Genomic DNA, 27,962 nt, shown 5'->3' on the forward strand with positions numbered 1-27,962 from the left:
ATGCACTTAACTAGCTGTGTGACACTGCAAGTCACTTCACTTCTACCTACCTTGGTTTCCTCATCTGTAAAATGGGGACAATGATAGCATCTACTTGGCAGGGTTGTTCTGATTATAAAATGAGATCATATTTATACATTGCTTTACAAACCTTAAAGCATCATATAGAGGCAGCTAGGTGGTGTGGTAGATAAAGGACTGGCCCTGGAGTCAGGAGGACCTGAATTCAAATCTGGTCTCAGACACTTGACACTTACTAGCTGTGTGACCCTGGGCAAGTCATTTAACCCTCATTGCCCCGCCAAAAAAAAAAAGCATCATATAAATGTTAATTGTTGTTATGATTATTATAGTACCTAGAGTTCTTTTACACTCTATAGAAAAACCTTGAGCTGGGTATGGTGCAGAGAAGCACAAAGGAATGAACCTGTGACCTTAGTTCTGTTTTCTGAATTCCAGACGGAGTCACCAGTCAAATGTCGGCATCTTCTGATTCTAAGCTAAAGTATAAGCTGAAACCTCTGACAAAAATTCCATCGACTCACATCAGGTGGGTGATCAAAAGACAAAAAGTAAGATGAAAAGCAATTAGAGTACAAGTTTTTCACCTTTTTTGTGTCCTGGACCCGTTTGGAAGTCTGGTGAAGCAATGTACCCCTTCTCAAAATTAGGTTTTTAAATGCTTGAAATAAAATACATAACATTATGAAGGACACCATTTACATTGAAATTCAGTTATCAAACAAAAATTTTAAGTTCATGGATCCCAAGTTAAGAAAAGACTGTTACCTTTAAGAAATATCACTGGACCTTTCGAACTCTCACATCACATTTGTTCCCACAATGCCAAGTGCCATAGTCCATAAAGTACACATACCCATTTACAACCTCCTCCCTTTTTCTGATGGGGGAAGAATGCTTGTGGATTCAGAAAGAACCCTGAATTTGAATCAGTGGTCTGCCATTTATGGGCTGTATGACCCTGAGCAAGCCATTTTTATTGTCAAGCATTCTATTCCTCTTCTGAAAATAGGAGTGGCACTAGATAACATTCTGTAATTGCAGCAGTAGCCCCAAATAATCTCAGCTGTGCTGGACAGAAAGGAAAAAAAAAATGCAAGTAGGGAAAGGCTTCCCTTTGCACAGTAGCAAAGAGGACAAGGAAATCAGTTGAAAATTACTTTTCCTGCAAGTTTTCCTATGCACGTGATCTGTTTCTCTCTTTGGCCTTAAATCAACAAGCATTTATTAAGCACCTACTATGTATGAGGTATTTTTTTCTTCTGGATAGGGGATACAAATACATTATCACATTCTCCCTTGTATTATGCTTACTGATTACATCATACCCATAGTCAGTTCCTCAAGGGTGGGGACTATATGCTTTTTCATCCTTTCATCCCCAGTGCCACGCATAGAGCCTTGCACACAGTAGGCATTTAATAAGTATTTGTTGAATATATTTGAATTAGTTTAGTATGCAGTACATTCTTCTCTGAACTAATCCAACTCCTCCCATAGCTCCCCTTCCTTACCCCCATCTCTCTCCAGTGCTCCAAGTTACTGGTCCTGTGCAAGTAGCAAATGTAGGACCTGATTGTGGAAAGTTAATTAATTGGAGGTGAAACAAGGATGCAGAAGTAGATTTGACATTCTAAGATTTAGAATTATTCAACATTAGTTTAAGATATGTTCAAGAGTTGGGGGCAGCTAGGTGGTGCAGTGGAAAAAGCGCCAGCCCTGAACTCAGGAGGACCGGAGTTCAAATTTGGCCTCAGATACTTGACACTTACTAGCTCTGTGACCTTGGGTAAGTCACTTAACCCTCATTGCCCCACAAAAAATATATATATATTCAAGAGATTGTAGAGGGGAACCCTGCATTTAGTGGAAGCTGTTAGTGCTCTCTAATTTCCCAAATTCTCTTTTATTTACTTATCTATGTCCATGTTATATCCCATGGTAGAATATAAGTTCCTTGAGGGCAAGAATTGTTTTTTCCTTTTTGTTTTTATGCTCCAAAAGCCTAATACAAAGCCTTGCACAACATAAAGCATTTAGTAATTAACTGAATTGAACTCAGTTAAATTCCACTGAATTAAGATCATACTAGACAACTTGTAAGACCTGTTCCTTCCAATTCTGAGAATCTACAACTCTATTTCAGAAGCCTGGGATTCTGGTAAGCAAGTGCCCTCCTATGACAGGAGGCCTTTGCATCACACACCCTCTTGGCTATTTATGATTCCTCCTATCTTCTATTGCATGGGGAATAAATCAGTATGTTTCAAATTAAGTCACACCAAATCAAGAAATACACTACCACTTAGAAAATATGGGAAGCTTTTCCCAGGCAAAGCTTCAGTCCATGAGATTTGTCAAATTGAAACAAAAAGAAGCTAAGAGGGAGAAAGAGAGGAAGAAAAGGCTGATTTAGAGAGGGCTCCATATGGCAAAAGTAGTCAGTGAGTTTGGAATGGGAGGGGGCAGAAGGCTAGTTAGTTCCAATTTTTTTTTTCTCCACCCTATTTCTGAAAGAGACATTTTGTTCCTGCATAACACTATGGAAGACAAAGTCCAGAAAACATTATAATTTTGTTTTAACTTCCTGATAATAGTTTCTCCTATTAAGTTTTTACCAAGTCATCATACTCTCCTTCATTCCTTCAACTGATCTGTGATCTCACTAGCATAGATATTCCTTGGCATGGATAACTCTTGTCCATATCTTTCTAACAATTATCTATAGAGGATCCACCCCACACACTATTATTGCCGCCCCCTCCTCCTTTTCCAGTCAAACATGTCCTTCATGGCATCTTTGAGAGCCCTTCTCAACCTCAAAGGTCATGTCTTATTATAAATTGTACCTTAAGCTCACCACCATGTCCGTTGCCATTAAGGTTGCTTGCTATTGTGACTCTTCAGACATCATTCCATGTTCCATGGAATTCAAACCATAGAATCCCTGAATTGAAGATAAAGTATCTAGTCCTTGCCTGAGGATCTCAAGTGTTGGAGAACCCACCCTGTTCCAAGGCAGTTCATTTCCACTTTTGGATAGCTCTCATTATTAGGGAATTTTTCTTTTCTTTTTTTTTTTTAAGTTATACATGAGTAGTCATGGAAAACATTACCACATTAGATAGGTTGTGAGAGAAAACAGTTACAAAGCAAAACTTCAGATTCAGGAATTGTCAAAGAAAATAAATTTTTTTTAAATGTGTTTCCATCTATTTTCAGATACCATCAGTTCTTTCTCTGTAGATGGGTTGCAATTTTCCTAAGTCTTTCAGGGTTATATTGCATCATTGCCTTGCTGAAAATATCCACATGATTCCCAGCAGATCATCTTACACTATTGCTATAATTTTGCATACAATACATTTCACTCTGCTTCAGTTCATGTAGGTCTTTCCAGGTTTTTCTGATAGTATCCTGTTCATCATAACCTGTATATAGCATGTTAAACTTGACATAATAGCCCAGCAAAGTAGGTACCATACATTTGCCATTATAATCAATCATCATAACTATTTCCCTCCATAATATTCCCTTCCCATTATATTTACTCTATTTTCTATCTTCTTTTACCCTATTCCTCCTCAAAAGTGTTTTACTTCTGACTGTCCCCTCCCCCATTCTGCACTCCCTTTTTTCACCCTTCCCTCCTCATCCTCTTCCCCTCCTACTTTCCTGTAGGGTTAAATAGATTACTCCTCCCAACTAGGTGTGAATGTTATTCCCTCCTTGAGCCCAGTCTGATGAGATTAATGTCTTTGAGCTAATTCTGTGTTCTAAATTTTTCTTCTTCCCTCCCTCCTCAACCCTCCCTATGAAATCAAGCAATTCAGTATGTCATACTTGTGCAGTTATGCAGAACATCTTCACCTTCCATCAAAAGTGTTTTGCTTTTTACTGCTCTCTCCCCCAATCTGACTTTTCCTCCTTCCCCTCTTCTCCCCCCCCCCAACTTATCTCCCTCCCCTTCCACTTTCCCTCAGGACAAAAATATATTACTATACCCATTTGAGTATGTATGTTATTCCCTCTTTGAGCCAATTCTGATGATATTAAGGTTCACTCACTCCCCCACTCCTTCCCCCTCTTCCCCTCCCCTCCATAAGCTTTTTTCTTGTTTCCTTCATGTGAACTACCTCTCCCCAGTTCACCTATCCCCTTCCCCCTCCCCCAGTCCATTCCTCTTACCCCTCAACCCTAGTTTAAAGATGTCATCCTGGGTTGGCTAGGTGGCACAGTGGACAAAGCACCAGCCCTGGACCCAGGAGGCCCCAAGCCCAAATCCAGCCCCAGACATAAGACACCCCACCCTGTTTGCCCCATAAAGAACAAAACATAAATGCTTTACAGATATCATCCCTTCATATTCAGTTCAGACCTGTGTCTTCTGTGAATTCCTTACTGAGAAAGTTCTTAGGAGTTCAAAGTATTATCTTCCTATGTAGGAATGTAAACAGTTTGATCTTTTAATATCCCTCATGAAGTCTTTTTCCTGTTTACTTTTTATGCTTCTCCAGGGCCTTGTATTTGAAAGTCAAATTTTCTATTCAGTTCAGGTCTTTTCATCATGAATGCCTGACAGTCCTCTTTTTCATTGAAGTCCCATTTTTTCCTCTGAAAGAATACATTCAGTTTTGCTGGGTATGTGATTCTTGGCTGTAGTCCCAGTTCCTTTGCCCTCTGGAATATCATATTTATTTCATTCACTCACCTTGCTGCAATTCTTGGTTTACACTGGCTCTCTCAGCATTTCTTAGGTGATTATAAAGAATTTTTAATGCTTCTAATGTCCGGCTCTGCTATGTTCACTCTCTGACAATCAGTATCTCCATAACATTACTATCAGAGATCAAACAATCACAAATTTTAGGGCTACAAAGTATCTTAGAGGTCACTGAGTTCAACCCCATGATTTTACAAATGAGGAAACTGAGGCATTAAGAGGTTAAGTGACTTGTCCAAGGTCACACAAATTGTAAGAGTCTGAAATTGGATTTGAACTTAGGCCTTCCTGACTCATAGTCCAGCACTCTATCCATTATGCTCTATCAATATTTGACTGCTTACTATAGCTAAATACCTTATTGTATTCAAACTAGAGGAAAAGAGAGATTCAAGGAAGATGTCTTGAAGCTGTTCTCTCTCACCCATTTTACTTTCTTACCAGTGTCTTTTCTTTTCTGCCATCAGCTATCCTGTCCCTTGCTACTCCAAGGCAGTCCAAAAGCATCATGAGACAATGTATCTCAAGCTATTCACCTACAATGTCTTCTGTCCCCAAAGCATCTTAAAAATATGACAGACCAAATCTCTAAAGAGACATTATACATTAAAAAAAAAACTCCTTTAATTGCCTATCCAAAGAGAGTCTGTGAGCCATCCTTCTAATTATTTCTAACTCTGTCACTAACTAAGTAGGTGGTAGTATTTATTATATAGGTTTCTTGAGATAAAAATGCATTGTTTCATATTGAATCCTCTCTTATCTTGTGCCGTGTACATGGCAGTGTTCTCTTTTTTTTCTTCTCTCATTTTGTATTTAAGTTTTAAATGATTTTAGAAATTTACCTGAAAAAAACCAAACAACTGTGTGATCTTGGGCAAATTTCTTCTCCATTTCCCCCATTTCCTCATCTGTAAATGATGATATTTGATCTGATGATATCTAAGTTGCCTTCCAGCTCTAACAAGAGTCTCAGCAGTCATTCCTTTTTATAAAAGAAATATTTTATATTAATTGGGCGACAGGCATTTATTAGGTGCTTAATATGTGCAAGGAACTGTGCTAAGTGCTAGGAACACAAAGGCAAAAACAGTCCCTGACCTCAGGGAGCTTACATTCAAATGGAAACAACATGTAAATAACAAGGTATAACACATATGCAGAAAAGATGTAAGGTGATGGGGGAGGGGGAGAAGAGGAGAGGAAGGAAGACACTAGTGCCCAGGGACGCTAAGAAAGTGAGATTTGAGCAAAGTATTGAAGAAAGTCAGGGAAAGTAGGAGTTAGAGGGGAGGAGGAAGAGCATTCCAGGAATGGGGGCGGCCATTCTCAGAGGAAGACCGCAGTATGCTGAGTAAGTAGCTGAGTCCTCTCTGAAAGTGGGTTGTCATAGAGAGAGAACGAAATTTATGACTTAGGGCGATGACTCTAGAATAATTGATGATTTTTTATGTTTGAGCAACAATCCATTTTAGCTAAATTCCAGACCCCACCTCTACAAGTTTAAATAAAAGAGCACAGGGACTTAAAGGCACAGTTGTAGGCTTAATGCCCTCTGGTGGCCAGAGGAGGCTATTCCACATGTTGCAGGTTTCTGAAGCAAAGCCATTGATTGAAGGTTCTGCATAATTCAGATATTATATTTACTCATTGGATAATTAATGGAATGACCGACTGTAGTCCCCTAGGATTAAGGAAAACAGCACAAATGTGAACTTCTTAAGTTGTGGAGTCACCACTGCAGATGTCACATGTAGAGTACCAAGTGTCATGATTATGTCACCACAAATGCACCAGTAGAAACTTTTATTCATTCTTAAGATAGTATCGGGAAGGGGCTCTGAGATCTGAAGTCAAGAGACCTTGGTTCATATTCTGGCATTGATTAGTTGTATCATTTTGAGCAAGTCACTCTTTGGGTCACTGTTTCCTCATCCATAAAATAAAGGGGGTTGGACTAAATGATGTTTAAGGTCTCTTCCAACTCTAAATCTATATTCCTATGACCTCTGGAAAGTCACTTAAGCTCTCTGAAACTTAATTTCCACATTCTAAAAATAGTCATGTCATTTCTGTCTCACGGGACTATTGTAAGGAAAACATTCTGTAAATTTATGGTTGCTATGTTTTTATTTATGTCTATATCCTTTCTGATAATCGTAATTATATATAGCATTTATATAGGTCTTTAAGGCTTGCAAAGCACTTTATATATATATTAATCTCATTTAATCCCAACAACAACTCTACTAGATGCTCTGGTTTCTCTTCATATCAAATAAATCTTTCACCTTATTAACAACTCTATTAGGTAGGTGATCTCATTATTCCCATTTTACAGAAAAAGAAATGGAGGCCCATAGAGAGAAATGCCCAAGGTCACACAACTAGCAAATTTCTGAAGCAGGGCTCAAATTCAGATCTTACTATTTCCAAGTCCAGTGTTCTATCTTCTATAACACTCAGCTAAATCTAAGTCTAGGTGTCTAATTAGCTAGAAGAGCAGTCTTAAATACAAGTGCCATGATGTATCTGCCACATCAAATCATAGATACTAGGATACAACATCCCCCAGAAATCTTAATGTTAGAAGACCTCTCTGACCCATTTTTTCAGGCTATGCAAATTCTATGGGATCTCAAATTGGCTTGTGACCTGGACGTGAGAAAGACACATAGCCGGAGGAAAAACTGCCTAAAGAATCTAAGCCACCCATAAGTTCTAAATCTATCATGTGATTGTGATGATATTGACAAAAATGATGACAACCCATCAACACCAAAAGTTATGGTTTTTGTAGGGAAATTATGTTTCCATGCCATGCTACATGCAACAAGGCTAAGAGCTGTTTGTTTGAAAGCATTCACTGGAAGCTATATCTGGGGCTTGGAGTTGATTCTGACAGTGAAGACTTGATTATTGGCTGACTAATAAAGGAAATACAACTACATAGTATAATTGACCAAAGATACCTCCAACTTGTCTGAGCAAAATGACTTAGAGGCCTGGGTACAAAATCCATACTAGTTTTTCTAAACTATTCTGGAAGAATAATTCCTGAGTTGCAGCAGGCTCCTTTTTAAACCAGCTCAAAGTGCTCTTTGTCCCATCTCAAACTTCTGCTGCTGTGATTACAGCTGTAAGCCATTTCTTTGGAATATTCACACTTCCAGAAACTCATTAATGACAATGGGTTTGCATTTTGCCTTAGGTCAATTTAATTTGTGGACAGAAATTTACTTGAGCTCTCACCATCTTGCCTTATTAGTCTCAAGCTAAATAAATAATCATACTGAAAGAGATGAAAACTACAAATGATGCCCTAAACTCCTAAGGACTGTCATCGCTTGTCATGTTACTCCACAGTCAACAATAAGAATCTAGCCTAGGGGCAGCTAGGTGGTGCAGTGGATAGAGCACTGGCCCTGGATTCAGGAGGACCTGAGTTCAAATCCAGCCTCAGACACTTGACACTTGCTAGCTGTGTGACCCTGGGCGAGTCACTTAACCCCAATTGCCTCACCAAAAAAAAAAAAAAAGAATATAGCCTGATAAAGTTCTAAAGGGATGATATCTCAAAACTTGCCTCCACTTTCTTCATCTAAGCTTATCAAAAGTCTTATGAGACAAGCAAGAACGTAGTCTATGTAGCTGCACTCACTTTTTCTCTCACCTATATTACTGAGTGTTTTCTAAGATCTATGTAACTGACCCAAAGTCAGTTCCTGCCACCATAATTCATGTGGCCCACTTAGCCACTATAATGGAGTCCATGTGGCTCATCTCACATGAGATCCAGAGAGCAGATATGTTGTGTGGCATCACCATATTGATCAGTTGTAAAGGTAGAGTTCCCAGGGTAACTTTTCTACAATGCAGTAATTAAAAGTTATTCCCCTAGCTAGTGTCATCTGGCAGTCATATTTTAGCTATGCCTACCTCCTAGAGGCTTACTAGAGCCAGAATATCAAAACAACAATTCTTCTCTGGCTACAATCCCTACTAATATAGAGTAACATGAGATTGCTACAACTACTAGTATCACAGCGAATCACATTCACAAGAAGCCAACACTCCTCTCCCTTTCTAGTTAAAATACTATATTAAAACACTACATTTTAGGGGGTCACCTAGGTGGCGCAGTGGATAAAACACCGGCCTTGGATTCAGGAGTACCTGAGTTCAAATCTGGCCTCAGACACTTGACACTTACTAGCTGTGTGACCCTGGGCAAATCATTTGACCCCCATTGCTCCACAAAAACAAAACAAAACAAACAAACAAAAAAAAAACACTACATTTTACAGCTGGGAGGAACCTTAGATACCATTTAGTTCAACTTCTCATTTTAGAGATGAATAACTAAGGCCTAGAGAACAGGTATCAAGTGACAAGAATAAGAATTTGAACTTGCCACTGTACCAAATTGCCCCCTTAAGTGAATGGGGAAGGATGCTATCCATATCTGCCAGTGGCATCCAGTGACATTATTCCCCCTGAATTCCTCAATCTTTTCCCTCTTTCAAAGCTATCATGCAGTCTTGGGAGAGCACAGTGAACAGAGTAGTTTTTATGGCAATAAAGTTCCCCCCTCTATTGAAAGCTTGCTCCCCTTTCCTGTTTCTTTTACTGACACAACATGGATCTCCCTGAAGTTAGAAACATCAACTGGGGGCCATGGTTGAATGCTGCCTGGGTTGAACCTGTGGCCAGGCACCTGTGTGTTCTATCTCTTCCCATCCTGTGTAGGCAATGGGCAAGGGACCTGGATAATCTGACCCCGGAAAAAACTAGTCCTATTTAATGGTTCTTCGCATACCCATGAACTAAATTGGTGCATGCAGCTAACATCCTATAGGTTCTAGTTTGGTTTTAATCTTTCACTATATCTCGACACAGGGGTAAAGATTTCCAAGGCTTTCTTCAGGATCATGTTAAACACAAAGAGCGATTAACTCAAGGACAACTGGAAGGTAATGTTGTAATTAGAGTTTAACCATCCCCCAAAATGAGGTCCTTGAAATACCTGCTACTATTTTTTTCCCAAGAAATATTCTAGGATTTTTAGGGCCCATCTATAATACCATATCATTTGAAATCAAAAAAAGAATATTTTCCTCTTTTTAGAGAAATCAGTAACTTTAAGGGGAGGAGAGTGACATAACAGACCTATTGTTGGGAGACAATAAGTAGTTTAATCAGATTAGATAAGAGAATTGTACAAAGTAAGTGCAAATCAACAATTCTCTCAGTTCACCTCACCCCTACTGGGCTAGGGCTTCACTATTACTTGCCTCCTTCTTCAAGGTTAAAATAAACACAAAGTTCAAATATTTAAACAAACCTGACTCTTGTGAGCCCAGGGAAGGGGGTGGATTTGAGTCATTGACATAGTCCATGTTGGCTGGGGGCTCGATTTCTTGCTTGTTGCTCTTAATTCTGACAGAAATTTGTATGCTACTCCCTGCTGCCTCTCAGAGGTACTGGCTTGACCCAGCGGGTACCCCACTTGCTTTGCTGCTCATGCCTGATGGAGGAAGCCAGAGCATGAAGAGAATGCTTCCCTGTAGTCACATTCTTCCATATTTCTGTGTATGATCTTTACCTTGAAAATCTTATGCCCAGACACCTCTGAAACACTGGGAAAATCTTTAGAATTTATATACTAGATCATGCTAAAGCCTTCTAGTACATAAGGAAAAAAACAAGTCCCTAGTCACAGGTTTATTGTATGAGTGGGGAGGGGGAAAAAAATAGAATATCCCTTTAAGTACTTCAGTATTTCAAAAGGCCTATGGTTTTTTTGGGGGGGTGGGGCAATGAGGGTTAAGTGACTTAGCCAGGGTCATACAACTAGAACGTGTCAAGTATCTGAGGCCAGATTTGAACTCAGGTCCTTCTGAATCCAGGGCCAGTGCTTTATCCACTGTGCCACCTAGCTGCCCGGGCCTATGATTTTACCCTGTAAATATTCCCTCCATTGGTATAGACTGAATTCATCTATGCTTTAATAAATGGTTTTCAAGAATTATTGTAGCAAAAAAAAATGTCATCACCTAATGACCAGCTGTCCACTAGTCTACAAGTGATAGACTAGTCTTGTACTCAAGGCCTTTGCAATTCAGTATGCACTATGACTGGCAGTTAAGTGGTTCAGTGGATAGAGCTCAGGGCCCAGAGTCAGGAAGACTCATCTTGCTTAGTTCAAATCTGGCCTCAGACTCTTAGTATCTGTGTGACCCTGGGCAAGTCACTTAACCCTGTTTGCTTTGGTTTCCTCATCTGTAAAGTGATCTAAAGAACGAAATGGCAAAACACTCCAGTATCTTTGCCAAGAAAACCCCAAATAGAGTCATGAAGAGTCAGACATGACTGAACAACAAAACAAAAGGCCCTGCCACAGTTTGCATTCCTTGGCCTAGCCTTCAGGGACCCAGAATTACCTTCATTCCATGATAAGAAATCATAAGAGTACTAGCATACTCTGTGTGTGTGTGTGTGTGTGTCTCTGTGTGTGTGTGTGTGTGTGTCTCTGTTTCTCTCTAATTTCTAAAAGAAAAGCAGATGTTTGGGGCAATTGCTAGCTAATGAAATCAAGTGGGATGATGTGTGTGTGAAGTCCTAGGTTCTCTCATAGAAAAGAAACTAACTGTACCAGACTGGTAGTAGTGTTTCCAAGAGGAATATGGTACATTATTTAAATGCAAAGTCATCATTATCTTTAATAATGATCTTTAAATAAAGGTTGAACTTAAATAAAGTACCTGTTTCCAGGAAAGTTTAGAGAATATGATCATCTACTACTGTTCCCATTCTACAATTTGAGAAAACATATAGGGTTGGTTTTAGTTTGAACCAGTTAGCTGGGTACTTCTTTTGGTGGTGGGTGGGATTTGGAAGTGGAATGGGTCTTTGGTTCCCTTTACTTTAAAAAAAAAAAAAGACAACCTTTGTGTTTGGTTTGATTTTCAGCCAGGAATTGCAGCTCATTCCAATTTTTGGTTCATGATTCAGTTCAAATCTCTGGGAAGGACATTTTGTCCTCATCCTACTAATGCGTTTTCCTCAACACTTCAGAACATAATTTCCAACCAGCTGTGGTTATATTGTCTAGCTTAATTACATTAGCATCAGCTGGGACCCTTGGCTTTAAAAAGCACATAATGTCCTTTCAGCTTGACTAGTTGCCCAACCCAACTAATTGTTGGATTGATTCCATGTCTGTAGCATTCCTGGATGCCTTTGAGTGCTTTGAGAAGGATGAAACTGGCTGCATTGATTCACATGGATTACAGTCCTCTGCTGGTAAATTGGGGATTGAGCTAACGAACCAAGAAATCCAGGATGAACTTGAGTTTGCTGATATTGACAGTAAGTACTTAAACTTTTAATTTTATTTCCTTGATAAAACCTTCTAATGTGCTTCTTTTGCTTCTCTGAGTGCCTAAATTGAGGGGGAGGTGGAAAACCCTGTTACAATAATGAGTTTATTTCAAGCCTAGGGACAGTCAAATATAGCAAATGAAAATCAGGAGTACAATCACATTTCTTTTGAGCCAACAATGAGAAAAATTCCAAATATTTAAGCAGAAGTTTGACTCTGTGTGTATTTGTATGTGTATGTACATTATAAATATGCTATAAGGCATTACATACTAATATTATATATTATAAATATACTACATATATTTATATACTTTATATGTGTATACACACACACACACACACACACACACACACACACACTCACACACACTTCATCCTTGGCTTCTTTGTGAATGAGGCAAAATTCAGGTTGCCAGAAATAAATTTTAGGTAAAAAAGAAGCAACATAGTATATTGTTATGTCTTTTATAAGCAGTCGGAGGGGATGTTGGGGAAAGGACACTTCCTTGAGGAAGTGGCTCCAAATGGTGTTTTCCCAATTAGATTGTGAGCTTCTTGATGGCAAGGATTGCCTTTTGTCTCCTTTTTATCCATAGCACTGCCTAGTACATAGTAGATGCTTAATAAATTCTCACTGACCCACTGAGTGGTGGCATCCACCCTCATCTTCTGCTCTGAGATGCCTATAGGGCTGATGACCTCTTTGATAATCTCTCTTGTCTGCCATTGCTTAGTCCTGTTTCTCTTCTGCCACTGGTTGCCCCTGGGCTGCCACTTCTTTCCTACTTGGCTCTGAATGTCTCCACTACCAGACTCTCAAAATCTCTCCTCCACCAGATGAGCTGAGTTCTGTCCAACTAACACTCCAGTTCATTCAAAGACTTTTCAAACAATGTCTTTTGACTGAGGTTTGTTCTCACCTGATAGATGTATCAAGTCATGGCATTTTGTTATTTATTTCAGGTGGGAGTAGGGCAATCAATGCACCCCCCAATCCTTACAGTAGTAAGAATAATGTATGGGTGTTCAGGGAGGACTAGCACCTCTGTTGTGAGGGCTTACTAAGCCCTTTGATGATGAGGGCTGCTCATCCATCTTTGGTGTCCACCTTCATCCAACTCTCAGCTGTGGCTCTAAGAAGCTGTAGCCACATCCCAGTAAACCCTGTTAGCAGGCTAAACCAGATTGTGGGTAACCCACATGCCTCAAACCTGTCAGTAAGTTAAGAGAATGTCTAGCCCAAGCATATGAAGACTTCCCCCAGCAGAATGGGCAGATGAGAACAGTTTGTTCCAACAAACATAAAGGTGACTGAAGCAGGGATTGTGGAGTCCTTAGAGCTTGGTCAGATATCAAAGATGCCAAGTTCATCCACTGTATCCTGGGCCATTGCCAATTGTCTTGGCTTTTGTCCTGCCACTGGACTTTGATGACTTAGGAAGAGAGGGTGAGGCTGATGACTTTTAGAAACTCTGCCTTACTTAAATTCTATTCATATGCAAGTCAAGACATCACTCCTGTAATATCATTGGTCCTCTTTGGAAATGAAGGACAAGGGGCAGCTAGGTGGTGCAGTGGATAAAGCACTGGCCCTGGATTCAGGAGGGCCTGAGTTCAAATTCAGCCTCAGACACTTGACACTTACTAGCTGTGTGACCCTCGGCAAGTCACTTAACCCTCATTGTCCCAAAAAAAAAAAACCAAAAACAAAAATGAAGGACAAACAAGAAAAGAATAATTATAGTGATTAACTCACAGTAATGTAGTACTTTATGGAATTAATTTGGTGACTAGAGAGAGAGATTATAACAATTATAACAAGGATATATAGATAGATTTGGAATGCCCCAGCCTATATCATGCGAAGTTTGGAATTCTAGCTTAGTGAGAAGTAGGAAGACGGCTGTGGACAAGTGGTCATTCCTTCACTCTCAAAAAGATTACTGAGCCTTGAATTGTATCCATCTGTTAAACATCAGATATTTGAATTCTAGGGCTATGATTCTTTTTTGAAGTTCAGGATAAAAGCTACTTTGCCTGATTATTCCTACAGGAAAGAACTTCTAACCCAGACCTAAAGGGTAACAGTTAATTTTGACTGGCTTATTTCATTCCTACCATACCCTTATTACATAAAATTCAATCATGAATAGCAAACAAACAGATTTATCAAAGCAAGTAAATAAAACAGTAAGTGGGGAAGCCATTTAGATTAATTTAGATAATAGAATTCTCAAGAGTTTAGAGAGCTCTGTGACCCAGGAGTGAGTGAACAGAAACTGGGGAGAGAACTGTCTCACCCAATGAGGCTACTCTTAGTAGTCTTGAGGGGTACAGGTGTTTAGGAATAAAAAGTACATGTTGAGGTGCTGGCTTTCCCCCCACAAGCCTGCAGCTTCTGAGGGTCTCTTTTTTGTCATTCAAGATCCATACCTTACTTCTTTGCTCATCTCCCTCTCTTTCTTATTCTTTTCTTTCAGCCAAGCAGAAAGCACATTTTCCTGTATATACACAGGGATGTCTTTCAAAGGACTACCAAACCCATGCTGGGGTGGAGTACATTCCCTTCTGATAGGCCAAAACCTGCCTTTCTGTAATTTCTATTCCTTGTTCCTGGTCCTACCCTCTGGGAACAAGGCAAGTCTAATCTTCTGTGACAATATTTCAGATATGTAAAGATTGCTATCATATCCTTCCTAAGTCATCTCTTTTCTTTTTTCTTTTTTTTTTCGGGTCAATGGGGGTTAAGTGACTTGCCCAGGGTCACACAGCTAGTAAGTATCAAGTGTCTGAGGCCAGATTTGAACTCAGGTACTCCTGAATCCAGGGCCGGTGCTTTATCCACTGTGCCACCTAGCTGCCCAAATCATCTCTTTTCTAGGCTGAAAACATTCCCATTCTCTTCACTTTATCTTATTTGAGATGGCTTCTATTCTCTTTGCTATCTTGGTGATCCTCCTCTGAGTAGAATCCAAGCCAATGTTCCTTCTAAAATGTGACTGATAACAATGATGATGGTGATGACAATGATGATAGCATTTATATAGCACCGACTATGTACCAGGTATTTTAAAAATATCTCATTTGATCCTCATTTTATACCCTTGGAGGTAGGTGCTATTATTATCCCCATTTTACACTTTAGGGAACTGAAGGTTAAGTGGCTTCCGCAAGATCAAACACCTAGTAAGTATCTGAGATTTAATTTGAACTCAAGTCTTCAGGACTCCAAGCCTAGCACTCTATCCACTGTATCACCTAATAGCCTAGAACTGGACATATTTCTGTAGGTGTAACTAAGAAGGAGTACAGCGTATCACCTCCCTTTCTCTAGATAGTTCTGTGGAAGTTGTTAAATAGCACAGTGGACAGAGTATTGAACTTGGAAATGGAGAAGCCCTAAATTCAAATCCTACCTCAGTCACATTAGCACATTATAATCCTGGGTAAGTGACATCCTCCATTAGCTTCATTTTCCTCATCTATAAAATGAGAATAATAACAATAATACCTCCCTCACAGGGTATTATGAGGCTCAAATGAGATAATGGAGATAATATATGTAAATTGCTTTGTAAACCTTAAATCTTATATAAATGTGAGTTATTATAGTCCCCATTAATGCTGCATGAAACCACACTGCCTTTTTTTTCAGTTCGACAAACATTTCACAAGCACTTGCCCCCATGCTAATTGGTGTGCCAGATGCTTCCTAGTCACAGTGTTGACTCATATTTGACTTTTCAGTTTACTAGTCCCCTAAGAAATTTTGTCCAGCTATGCCTCCCCCAACCCTGTCCCTGTACATTTTAAAAGATAAATATAGGAATTCATCTCTATTAAATTTTATAAAGGAGAAACTGAGACTCACAAGGATTAAGGAACTTATCCAAGATCATGAGGAAGGGAGGGAGGAAATGTTCATTTATTAAGCACCTGCTGTGTGCTAAGTGCTTTATAATTATTATTTCATTTCATCCTCCCAAGAATCCTGGGAGTCTAAGCGCTATTGTTATTCTCTTTTTAGAATTGAGGAAACCAAGGCAGACGGGTTAGGATTTGCCCAAGATCACAAAGCTAGAAAGTGCCTGAGGCCATATTTGAACTCTGGTCCTCCAGACTCTGGGCCCAGTGTACTATGGCTCCACTTAGCTGCTACCTCTACTGCATAAAGCACATGATGAGAGTTGAGACCAGAAAGCTCAAGTTATGTTTGGTTCAAGTCTAGTACTCCAAATAGCTTATCGTTGAACTGTTGAGTTTAAAATTCTTTGTATGCTTTTGCTAATCCCCAGATTTCTATTGCAGGAGATGGCAAGCTGAATTTTTCAGACTTTCTCACTGTTCTAACAGATGATGATCGCTTTATACAGGCTGTTGGTGAGTGAAAGTGTTACTAAACCAATGGGAAGACAGCTGACGATAGCCACTGAAATTGTACTGAGACTCATTTAGAATGCCCAGTCTGGGCTGTGATACTTTTGACCATTGCAATAGTATGCTCAAAACAATTTGCTAAGCAAATCTCATAGGAATTAGTGTTGGAGAAGTGTGAGTCTACAACCCCAAACCCTATTACCTAAATTAGGCAACTGTCCCTTCATGTTATTTGACCTGGAGAGGTGTCTTCTCTTACACTGATGTCAACAACAACAACAAAAAAGCAGAGCTTTCTCTTTTGCAAATATAGAGGTATTGAAATTACCCACTTCCCAAACTGATACAACAGCAGCTGCTAAGACTGATCCTTCTCCACCCCATTCCAACATGTTCTCAGAGCAATGAAATTTTTCACAGTTGAAAGAAGGTTTCGTTTAAATGGTGTTTAAGTGTAGTTGAAATAGTTCTCTTGGTATTACAGATACCTTTTAAGTCAAATAGGTGTTTAGGGGATGATGACCTGGGAACCTAAATATAAGTTTGAGGATGTTTCTAAGATAATGAGTGTCCCTGTTCCAAATTGGTAACCTACAAATGAACTCATCTGAAAATGAAAGGATCTTGTAACCTAAATGGTTTAGAAAATGGGGTCTTCCTGCATTATAAATAGGAAACATGTCAAGTACAATTTTAACAGCATCATTTACATTCACACAATGGACATGTGGACACATTAATCACAAATGATTCTTCATTTTGTTGAAGCAATATCACATTCCTTGAGATATGTAGTTTAGTGTCTATCTTTTCTGTCCTTCTCAGCATCAGTATTTACCTGGGAATTGGAGACAGTGATAGAATTGAATTTCATTTTTTTAAAAAATGTTACAGATGCCTTTCCATGGGTTTTTTTTCTATATATAACAACCACTTCCCTTTTACCCATCAACTGTCTCTTGTAACAAAGTATAATAGTCAAGCAAACCCAATCAATAAGAACTTGTCCTCCTATGTCACATTCAGCACTTGTGGTCAGTCATATGGCCTCTGGATTCATCAATGGTCATTGCACTTATTCTGAGTTTAATTACCTTTTTATGTGGTTTTTATTTACATTTTAAGACTTTGTGTATATCTTTCTCCTAGTTCTCCCTCATTCTGCATTGATAACTACATTACTTTGTTAATGTGTTAATTTTAGGCTGTTTTTTTTCTTTTTTGAGGTTTTTCCCTTTTGCTCTGATTCTTCTTTCACAATATGACTAATCCAGAAATATGTTTAATGTGATTGTACATATATAACCTATATCAGATTGCTTTCTGTCTTGGGGAAGGGGAGGTCTGAAGGGAGAGAGGGAGAAAAATTTTGAACTAAAAATATTATGAAAACAAATGTTGAAAAGTATCTTTACATGTAACTGGAAAATGATAAAATGCTTTTATGATCTAAAAAGAAGTGTTAGAACTCAAGAGTTTTCACTTGGTCAAGTAAAATTCTCCAGTTAGAGAAAATGCTCAATGTGATCCTTTTTAATTGCTTCCTTTAATATCAATGAATCAATCACTTGGTTGCAGTTGCAGATAGAACCACAGAATCACAAAACATCAGAGTGGTCTCATGAGGATCTCAGAAATCACCTAGTCCAACCATTTCATTTCACATAGGAGGAATATGGAACTCAGAGATGAGAAGCAATTTAACCAAGATCACATGGGCAATAAGTAAGATACATCCAGGGCTCTTTCTGTTAAACTTCATTGCCTCCTATGTTTACTACATATAATTTCTTTCTTAAATGAAACTGCTGGAATTATTCAAGGTAAATGGTAAAGGTATTATTCAAGGTAAATGTAAAGAATACACTTTGAAGTCTCTCTTTTCTCCTCAGTCCCAGAAACTGATCCCAACTCAGATCTTGTTGATTCTACGGGGATCCTGCTGTTTGAAATGCTGTCGAAGCTGGTGGAAACTTCAGCACTTCCCAGGAAGTCGATGATAGACATAGTATGGTAAGTGCCCAAAAGGAACACAATTCCCTTCTTGAAAAAACTCTGGAAGTAACACAGGGGCAAGACTACCACTTCTATTAAACACAGGGCCCAGTAGAAAGTGACATCAAATATGGAGGAAAAGGCACCTGGAAAATGCACAAATGCCTGTTACCTAAATTTCTCCATCCATCCCTGCAAATCAAGCCAGGCCAATCTGGGTATAACCCAACTCTAGGGCTAAGAATACAAGGGATTAAAGGTGGGAATACTCTGATCCTTTGGGGCTAGAAAGAGTCCCCCTAACTACCCCCCAAGCTAAAGGAACACAGAAAGCCAAGCCATTTCTAAAAGACAGGTTACTGATTTTTCATCTGTTTTGGGTTGGGCATGGAAGCCTAATTTGGACTAGAAAATATTCACCTCCCCCAGGTGCTCATCTAACCAAGAAATAATGCAAAATACATTTGAGACCCCTCCAAGGACACACGGGGGTTAGAGCAGAGTCAAACAAGGACTAACCTTTGGGGATAGAAGATGAAAGAAACATAGTTAGAATTTCTACCCTCCCCTATAGTTTCCTCCAAGTTGGATTTCTTATTTCACAGTGGGCACCTGATAACAAATATCACTGAAATCAGATCTCTCCAAGAAACCAAAATATATCTATTTCCATCCAAATAGGAAGAATGGAATAAAGCATTTATTAAGTGCCTACTATGTACCAGGCACTTTTCTGGATTAGGAGATAGCACCTATATCAAATTGCTTGCTGTCCTTGGAAGGAGGGGAGGAAGGGAAGGAGGGGAGAAAAATCAGAAACTCAAAAAAATATCTTTACATGTAATTGGAAAAATAATTAAAATTTTAAAAATTATTTTATAAAAAGGAGTTAGCATTTCAGACACAGGAAAGAGAACATAAGCAAAATCATGGAGATGGGAAAATATGGTATTCTCAAAGAATGATCCATAGACCAATTTGGCCAGAGCCAGAAGACAGTAGAAGGAAATAAGGTTGGAGAAGTAGGCAGGGGATTAGATTGTTGAGGGTCTTGAATGTCAGGCTAAGAAGTTTAAACTTTATCCTACAGGCAAGAAGTCACTGACATGGAGAGGGGTGGGGATGAGTGTAGGGAGGTTGGAGGGTAAATATTTTAGGAAGATGAATCTGGTAGTTAAAGGAAGAGTCAGCATAGTATACTGTATAGAGACCCAACTCTCTTGGAGTTGGGAAGACCTGAGTTCAAATCCCTCCTCTAACAAATACTAACTGTGAACCTGAAAAAATCAATTAACCTCTAAATGCCTCCAGGAAACTCTCTAAAGTTCTCTAAATCAGTACTGACAGAGGGAAATGTCTTAGCAGAATGCCAATGGGATAATAGATCCAATCAAATATCTGGTTAACAATGTATAAGCTACTAACAGAAACTAGAGACATACAGACTAATTAGGTGCTGTTGGAGCTAAGCCCTTAAGAGCACCTAGAGGGGCAGCTAGGTGGCTCAGTGGATAGAGCACTGGCCCTATATTCAGGAGTACCTGAGTTCAAATCCGGCCTCAGACACTTGACAACTTACTAGCTGTGTGACCCTGGGCAAGTCACTTAACCCCAACTGCCTCACCAAAAAAAAAAAAAAAAAAAGCACCTAGAAAGTCTTTGAATAGGAGGTGAGGAAAAAGAGTCTTCCAAGTGTTGGGGATAGTCTGCACATAGTTATGGAGGTAAGAAATGGAATGTTATGTACACAGGATAGCAAGAAAAGCTAGTTTGGCTAAATCATAGAGTACAGAAAAAAAGTATTGTGAAATCTGGAAGAGAATTGGGAGCTAAAACATGAAGGACTTTAAACAAACACCACAAAAGAAGAGTTTGTATTTTATGCTATAGCCAATAAGGACCTACTGAAGTTTCTTGAGGAAAGGAGTAATGTAATCAGAACTGTGCTATAGTAAAATGTCGAAGGATAGATTCAAGAGGGGAGAGACTTCAAGCCAATTAGGTGTCTATTGCAGTAATCTAAGTGAGAAGTGATAAGGATAGGGGGCAGCTAGGTGGTGCAGTGGATAAAGCACTGGCCCTGGATTCAGGAGGACCTACGTTCAAATTCAGCCTCAGACACTTGACACTTACTAGCTGTGTGACCCTGGGCAAGTCACTTAGCCCTCATTTGCCCAGCAAAAAAGAAAGAAAAAAGGGGCAGCTAGGTGGCGCAGTGGATAGAGCACGGGCCCTGGAGTCAGGAGTACCTGAGTTCAAATCCAGCCTCAGACACTTAATACTTACTAGCTGTGTGACCCTGGGCAAGTCACTTAACCCCAATTGCCTCATTGAAAAGAAAAAAAAAAAGAAAGAAAAAGAAAAGAAAAGAGAAGTGATAAGGGCCTGGATTAATGTGTCATTTGAATGGATGGAAAGAGGGAAATGCAAGAGACTTTAGGGAGATAAAAAGGATGAGATTTGGCATCTGATTAGATTTGTCATTACAAAGATAATAAACCTAGGTAACCAGAAGAATGGTGGGGTGCCCAAGCAGAACTAGCAGAATTAGGAAGGAGCGGGGGGAGGGATTTGGGGAAAAGATAGTGAGTTCTATTTTAGACACGTTTAGTTTGAGATGCCTTTGGAACATTCAGGTGAAGACATGCAGCAGGTAATCGGTGACTTCCTCCAGGACTGTTCAGCTGCAGATAAGGTTGATAACTGCAGTAATCCAGATTGGGGTTTTAAAAAGGATAAGACATAAAGGGAAGAGAATCAAGGGCAGAAAAAAACATCATAAAGTTCAACTGGCTCACTATAGAACCAAGATTTCAAAGAGAGGAAAGTGAGTAAAGCAAGATAGGTATTAAGGTGGAAAGAGCATTCATTGGCTTTCAAACCACAGGGTATGTATTCAAAACTGCCTGTGATACTTTCTACCCATGTGATATTGGCAGTTAACCTTCCTTTACCTCATCTGTAAATTAAAGGGGGTTGAAGCAGATGGCCCCTGAGGTCCCTTCCTGCTCTAAATCTATAACTCTCTGAATGTACTTTTCTTTCATTAGCATAAGTACCTAAGCATCCAGGACAATACCATGTACCCCATTGATTGGTTTGTTGATGATAAGGATGCTCTGTTATACTCAGTGAACCAACGTGGAAACAAAGAGAACCCAAACAATAATTTTCAACATGACCAAGATGGTGTTGCAAGGGATGGGAGAAGCTAAGAAGTATGGGCAAGGGCTAAGGACTTTGGAGGCAAGAGAATAAGACCAGATGAGGTTTTGTGATTATTCCATGTAAATTGTGAAGTGAATTCAGTTCATCTCTGTTCAACAAATATTAAGTACCAAATAAATTACAACTTGGCACCTAATATTCTTAAATCAACAGTTCAGCTATTTTTACAGCTAAACTACAGCCCCTCTTTTTAGAACCCTTCCTGAATTATCTTCTGTGTTTCAGTTATTACCGGAAAAAATACCATGAGGCTGCCGGCAGGCCACTGTGGAGGCGGTATGATGCCGGTGGAAAAAAGAGGCGCAAGTCCAGGAGGGAATCGATTGCCCAACAGGGGACCAGCACAGCTGCCTTTGCTGATGCTTCCCGCATTGCAATAATGAGCGAGAAGGATTTGTTGAAGTTCCTGGAAGAGCTCAAGAGTAAGATGGGTCACCTGTTCTTAACCAGGGGTTAAGGAAAGAATTTGTTCTAAAGGTCAGATTAATACAGAATAGGCCCCTAGCCAAATCCCAATGTCAAGTCTCTTCCATTCAGAGAGTCTTCTGACATCACACATCTTGCAATAACATGACCTTAATTTGCAATCTTAATATTCCTAGAAGGAGACGTAGATTCTAGGATACCAGAAGATTGTAGTAGACAGTCTTCCTGCCATATTGGGGGAATTGGGGGAGTGGTACCTATAAACTCTGCTTAATGTGGTTATTTCTCACCTTCAGTGACTCATACCAATCTCCTTCTTATATTTGTTAGGATGCAGTCCCCCTTCTGACAGCCCATATGCTAAAATACCCATCTTCCCACTGTTTCCAAATATGGATGGGACAGTTATGGGAAAGCCATTCCGAGATTTACAAAGGTTGGAGGTGCTGAGGAAAAGGGAGCCTTTACATTTCTTTGAAGATTATTTTTTCCATAAAAGAAACTGGAAGGCACAGGTAAGAGAAAGGTTTTATCACATTAATTAAGTTATAAGGGCCATAGAATTGAGGACTGATGTTAGATATTATGACTCCCCATGTTTGGACCAGACTGGGACATGTCTAAATGTTGGCTTGGGCAGAAATACTCTGGTTATCAGTAGACAGTGTAGACCATTATTTTGTTACTAACCCTATTTACCTCTGTCTGTGGTTGTTCCCCTCTGCCAATGCCAGTCTGCACCTGCTTTGCAATTTACAACCTGGAAAAGCTGCTTGGTGCTTGGACAAGTGAATTGGTTTACCTGGGCTACTTAGCCAGTATGTGTTAAAAGCAAGACTTGAATCCAGGTCCTCCTCTTTCCAAGGCTGGTTCTCTTTCTACTTTCACACCATAAAAATATAATAATAGTAATAGCGTTTATATATCCCCATATAATTTATTGAATTCTTGCTTTCATACCCACTATTTCATTTTACCATCACAACAACTCTGGAAGGCAGTTAAGACTGAATATAGTTCAAAACCCTAAAAAACAGTTACTTTGAAAAAGAAACATTTATACAGGCATAATCTGGAAAAGAATTACACAGGAATTACTGACTTGTTCATGGACAGCTGAGTGATGCAGTGGATAGAGTGCTGGACCTGAAGTCAGGAAGACTCACTTAACAAATATTATCTTATTTAATCCTCACAACAACCCTGGAAGATAGGTACTATTATTATCCTGCCCATTTTACAGATGAGGAAACTAAAGCAGAGAGTGCTTGTGACTTGCCCAGGGTCGATACAGGCTATCATCTGTCTGTCTGTCTATCTATCTATCTATCCATCTACGCATGTGTATATATATTTTTATATATATGTATATGTGTGTATATATGTGTATGTAGCTGTATGTGTATATACACATGTATTTGTGTAAACATGTGCATGTGTATACACATGTGTGTGTCTTATATATATACATGTATATATACATATATATGATGACTAATGGTGGAATGCATGTGGATCTGAAAGTTTTATATATTCTTAAATTTTTTACATGTATCTGCATATGTCATTCTTCGTAATTATTGAAAAAGATTTAGAAGAAGTATGTCATAGTGAATTAGCGTACTGAACCTAGAATCAGGAAACCTGGGCTCAAATCCTGCCTCAGACAGCTATGAACTGTGTGACCCTTAACAAATCAAGTAACCTCTCCATGTCTCAGTTTCCTCATGTATAAAATGAGAGGGTTGGACTCTTAAGATACCTCCAGCTCTACCTCTATGATCCTATGATTTATTAAGAACATATCAGTACACAGCATTCCACAGGGCACTGATAAGTAATTGGCTTTCATGTGCTTGGCAATAGCATGAGGTCTTTAAGGGGAAAAAACGAGGGAAAGATCTCTTTTCCTTTTATTGTAGCACCAGACGGTAATTTTGCTTACTAATTTACGTACTCTGCTTATTTGTTTGTTTTTAAATAAAGGCAACATCCATTAAACCTTTAGAAAATTCAAGCTGGCCAGAAGAGATTATCAATATTGATCACATGATCAAGAAAAAGCGGCAATGGACTGTAGCTGAAGCAGCCTGTCTACGGCAACAGGTGAGGAAAGCTATCTTACTTCCATATGAGCAAGCACTGCAAAATTTCCTTACCATTAAATACTGCCCCTGAAGCCCTCAGGATTGTTTCTGATTCACACCAGTGGAAAAGAGAAGACTAGGTCTTCTTTCAGTTTAGTCCCTTATTATGAGTAGATGTATGCAAATGATTCTTGTTATAGGAAAAAAAGAGCTATAGACTATTATTATTGTAGAGGCAGCTAGGTAGTACAGTGGGTAGAGTGCTGAGGCCTGGAGTCAGGAAGATGCTGACCTTGGACACTTACTAGCTGTGTGACCTTGACTTAGCCCCGTTTGCCTCACATTCCTCATCTGTAAAATAAGCTGAAGAAGGAGATGGCAAACTATTCTTTACCAAGAAAACCCCAAATGGTGTCACAAAGAGTTGGACAGCTGTGTGACCCTGGGCAAGTCACTTAACCCTCATTGCCCTGCAAAAAACAAAAAAACAAAAACAAAAAAAAAACCAAAACAAAGAGTTGGACAGGACTGAAACAACTGAACAACAGCACAAACTATTATTGTAGGGCTTCTTCACTTGACAATTACTAGTATAACCAATATGATAATGATTGAAAGCTAGGACTGCCTGAGGACTAACTGCTCCTGGTTTGAAACAAGTTACCCATCTAATAAATTAGTACTTTTCTTTTAAAAAAAAAAAAGTCAAACATTATTGATGCCTTATGTTTTAACACTATGTTTATTTATTTTTAACACTCTATTTATTTTTAGATCTATCCCATCCCTTCCCTTATCTAGGGACCATTTCTTGTAACAAAAGATTTTAAAAGGAAGAAAACAAAGTTCTTCAGCAAAACCAGTCAACATATTAGCTATTTCTGATAACGTATGTGATATTCCACCTGCATAATGCCTATCTCTGCAATGGAGAGAGAGAGACATTTTCTCAACTTTTTTCTAGAACCAATCTTGTTTATTATAATTATTCAGATGTGCTTATATTCTCACATTCTTAGGAAATCTGGTACCCTATGCCCAAGCTGCTGCAGAAATATCTATCCTTTAAGAGGTTTCTGCATCTCAGAAACAAATGGAATGAGGATAGGGCACTCACTGCTCTCTTCTGAAGGTTTTCTATGCATTCTCTGTGTGTGTGTGTGTGTGTGTGTGTGTGTGTGTGCGCACGCGCGCGTGCGCTTGCCCTGGAAAAAACAAACAACAGCAATGCTCTCCAATCCTACCTTCTAGACTTGGACTAAAATATTTTCAGCCTGTGGTGAGATTTGCTCTCTTCTATTACTTAGCCAAATATTACTGAGCATCTGCTATACCATCTAAGGGCTATGGATGGGAGATACAAAATGGAAAGGAAACAAGCATTTAATAAGTGCCTACTCTGTTCCAGGCCCTCTACTGAGAGTTTTACAAACATTCTCATTTGATCCTCACAACAACCCTAGAAGAGAGGTGATATTATGATCCCCATTTTACAACTGTGGACACTGAGGGAAACCGATATTAAGTGACTTACCCAGGGTCACACAGCTAGTGAATATCTGAGGCCATATTTGAACTCGGGATTTCCTGACTCCAGGCCCAGCACTCTATTGACTGTGCCAGCTAGCAGAGACTAGACATAGTCCCTGCTTCTATAGATCTCTAATTGAAAACATAATGTATAAAAAAATTTTTTAAAAAAGAAAACATAATGTGTAAATTTTGCTAACCATGGAAGACAGTCTGTGATCAGTGCCATGTGAATGGTGCAGACAATTGATCCTATTTATAGGAGTTCAGAGGAGCCTGAGGCTGGAGTGGTCATGGAAGGCTTCACTGAGAAAATGGAATTGGATCCATCTTAAAGAATAGATGTTATTCAATGAAAGATTATGTTCTAAAAACACAACAAATAGACTTTTGGATCATAGCTCTATCACCAATCTTCAGAAGAGACACTGACTAAATGAATAAACTCAAGAAGGAAGCACAGACCAGCAGAATAGTTTTGAAAGTAACATGTAGAATTTCTGATATATGCTTTTTTCAAAGAGCAAAAGTAGGAAATGAAGATTCACCTATAGAAGTTTCATATAGAATACTTTCATACAGGATGTATGAATTTTATATAGAAACCTTTTTGTGTGTTCTACTGGGTGAATAGAAATGCCCCTTTTGATGTTAAGGATAAATTAAAATAAAAGTTAAAAGTTAAAAATAAAATTTAAAGGATAAACTCATTGGCACTAGCCAATAGGCCTCCCTTGAAAACATGATCTCAAAAGGTAGTGGGGAGAATTGAAAAGGAGCTTAAAATATAGTTTATACAGGGGGCAGCTAGGTAGCACAGTGGATAGAGCACCGGCCCTGGATTCAGGAGAACCTGAGTTCAAATCCAGCCTCAGACACTTGACACTTAACTAGCTGTGTGACCCTAGGCAAGTCACTTAACCCCCAATTGCCTCACTAAAAAATATATATATATATATATATATATATATATATATATAGTTTATATATTGATTTAAGCCCTGGCTCTTCCATTAACCTACCATGTGACCTTAGACAATTTTCTCAGGGCCTCAGTCTCATCTGTAAAATGGGAGGGTTACTCTTTAAAGTCACTTCTATCTCTAATAGTCTGGGAGTCTACAAATTTCATTTACTGATATGTTTGCACATTACAATTGGTATTTCAAAGTACTGAATGCTGTCCCTATCCCTATTTCTCTTTCAAAGTATTCATTTCCAATGTCTGACCTCTCTCCTTTCACAGGTAAAGAAAGCTACTGATGCATACCACCTGGGAGTTGCCGTTGGGCACCGGAAAGACATGCTCAACTTCTGGCGCAAAATTCGAGGTGATCTGATTGGGCTAGAAACTGGAAATGAGTCCTTTTATGATACCTTCTCTACTTACACATGGTCCTGGAATGTTTGCCAAGAGTTACTTTCAACTAAAGATTTAAAGTTATATGATGCCCGAACGAATAGATATTCCCATACAAGAGCCCTCTTCTCTTCCTTCCCATACATCACAGAATCCGACATAGAATTAGGAAGGAAAAGGAAACGGAAGAGAAGTCTAAGAGGACAAACACAGTGAGGCTGCTACGTTTTCTAAAAACAACACACTACTGTAGGCTACTTTTTTCATAGTTTTCAATATTATGGTTTTGTCTAATACATTCTTATCAGCTGGAAATGATGACATCTTTTGAATTCTGCCCAATAAAAAAAAATAAGTATAAACAGAAAAATGTCTTTCCTTTTTCTGATAGAATTACTGTGAAGTAATGAGATGAGCATTTCTAGAACTCTGTTTAGGCTATGGAAGCATCATCTAGAGTGCTCCCATAAGTAAGATCCTCATCCCCTCTAATTTCATCAATACACACCACAGATGACCCATTGGAACTGCGCTCGCTCTCACTTTCTCACTCTCTCTCTCTCATCCTTTTTGACTTCCATTTGTCTTTCATTCACAATAAGACTTAATTCAAGACTGCTAGCATCAGCAACTGAGAGCATCAAAGAGAGAAATCACTTGGAAACAGACTTGAGACCAAAAGGGGAAAAAAAAAAAGATCCAAGACAAATAAATTTTTCTCTATTGAGGTGGGGGAAAAAATCACTGTTTAATGAAAGCAGGGCCCTTTTATTCTATCTGTGAGTTGAAATGGCACAAATTATGACTGATGAGCAAAACAGTATTGCCA

The 27,962-nt window shown here is 39.1% G+C and overlaps 1 protein-coding gene across 1 annotated transcript in view; it reads left to right on the forward strand.

Moving 5' to 3' along the window:
* EFCAB3 (EF-hand calcium binding domain 3) overlaps window positions 1-27,436 on the forward strand; it is a 35,655-nt gene extending 8,219 nt beyond the window's left edge. The window contains exons 3-11 of the mRNA XM_043962868.1: window positions 460-550; window positions 9,644-9,717; window positions 11,972-12,115; window positions 16,439-16,510; window positions 18,400-18,520; window positions 21,956-22,152; window positions 22,487-22,671; window positions 24,143-24,262; window positions 27,020-27,436. Coding sequence (XP_043818803.1) covers window positions 477-550; window positions 9,644-9,717; window positions 11,972-12,115; window positions 16,439-16,510; window positions 18,400-18,520; window positions 21,956-22,152; window positions 22,487-22,671; window positions 24,143-24,262; window positions 27,020-27,349 — 1,317 coding nt within the window. The 5' untranslated portion in view covers window positions 460-476 and the 3' untranslated portion in view covers window positions 27,350-27,436. The remainder of the gene's footprint in view (window positions 1-459; window positions 551-9,643; window positions 9,718-11,971; window positions 12,116-16,438; window positions 16,511-18,399; window positions 18,521-21,955; window positions 22,153-22,486; window positions 22,672-24,142; window positions 24,263-27,019) is intronic.
* Window positions 27,437-27,962: the final 526 nt, after the last annotated feature.

Source organism: Dromiciops gliroides, chromosome 4, assembly GCF_019393635.1.
Source record: "Dromiciops gliroides isolate mDroGli1 chromosome 4, mDroGli1.pri, whole genome shotgun sequence".
Lineage (NCBI taxonomy): Eukaryota > Metazoa > Chordata > Mammalia > Microbiotheria > Microbiotheriidae > Dromiciops > Dromiciops gliroides.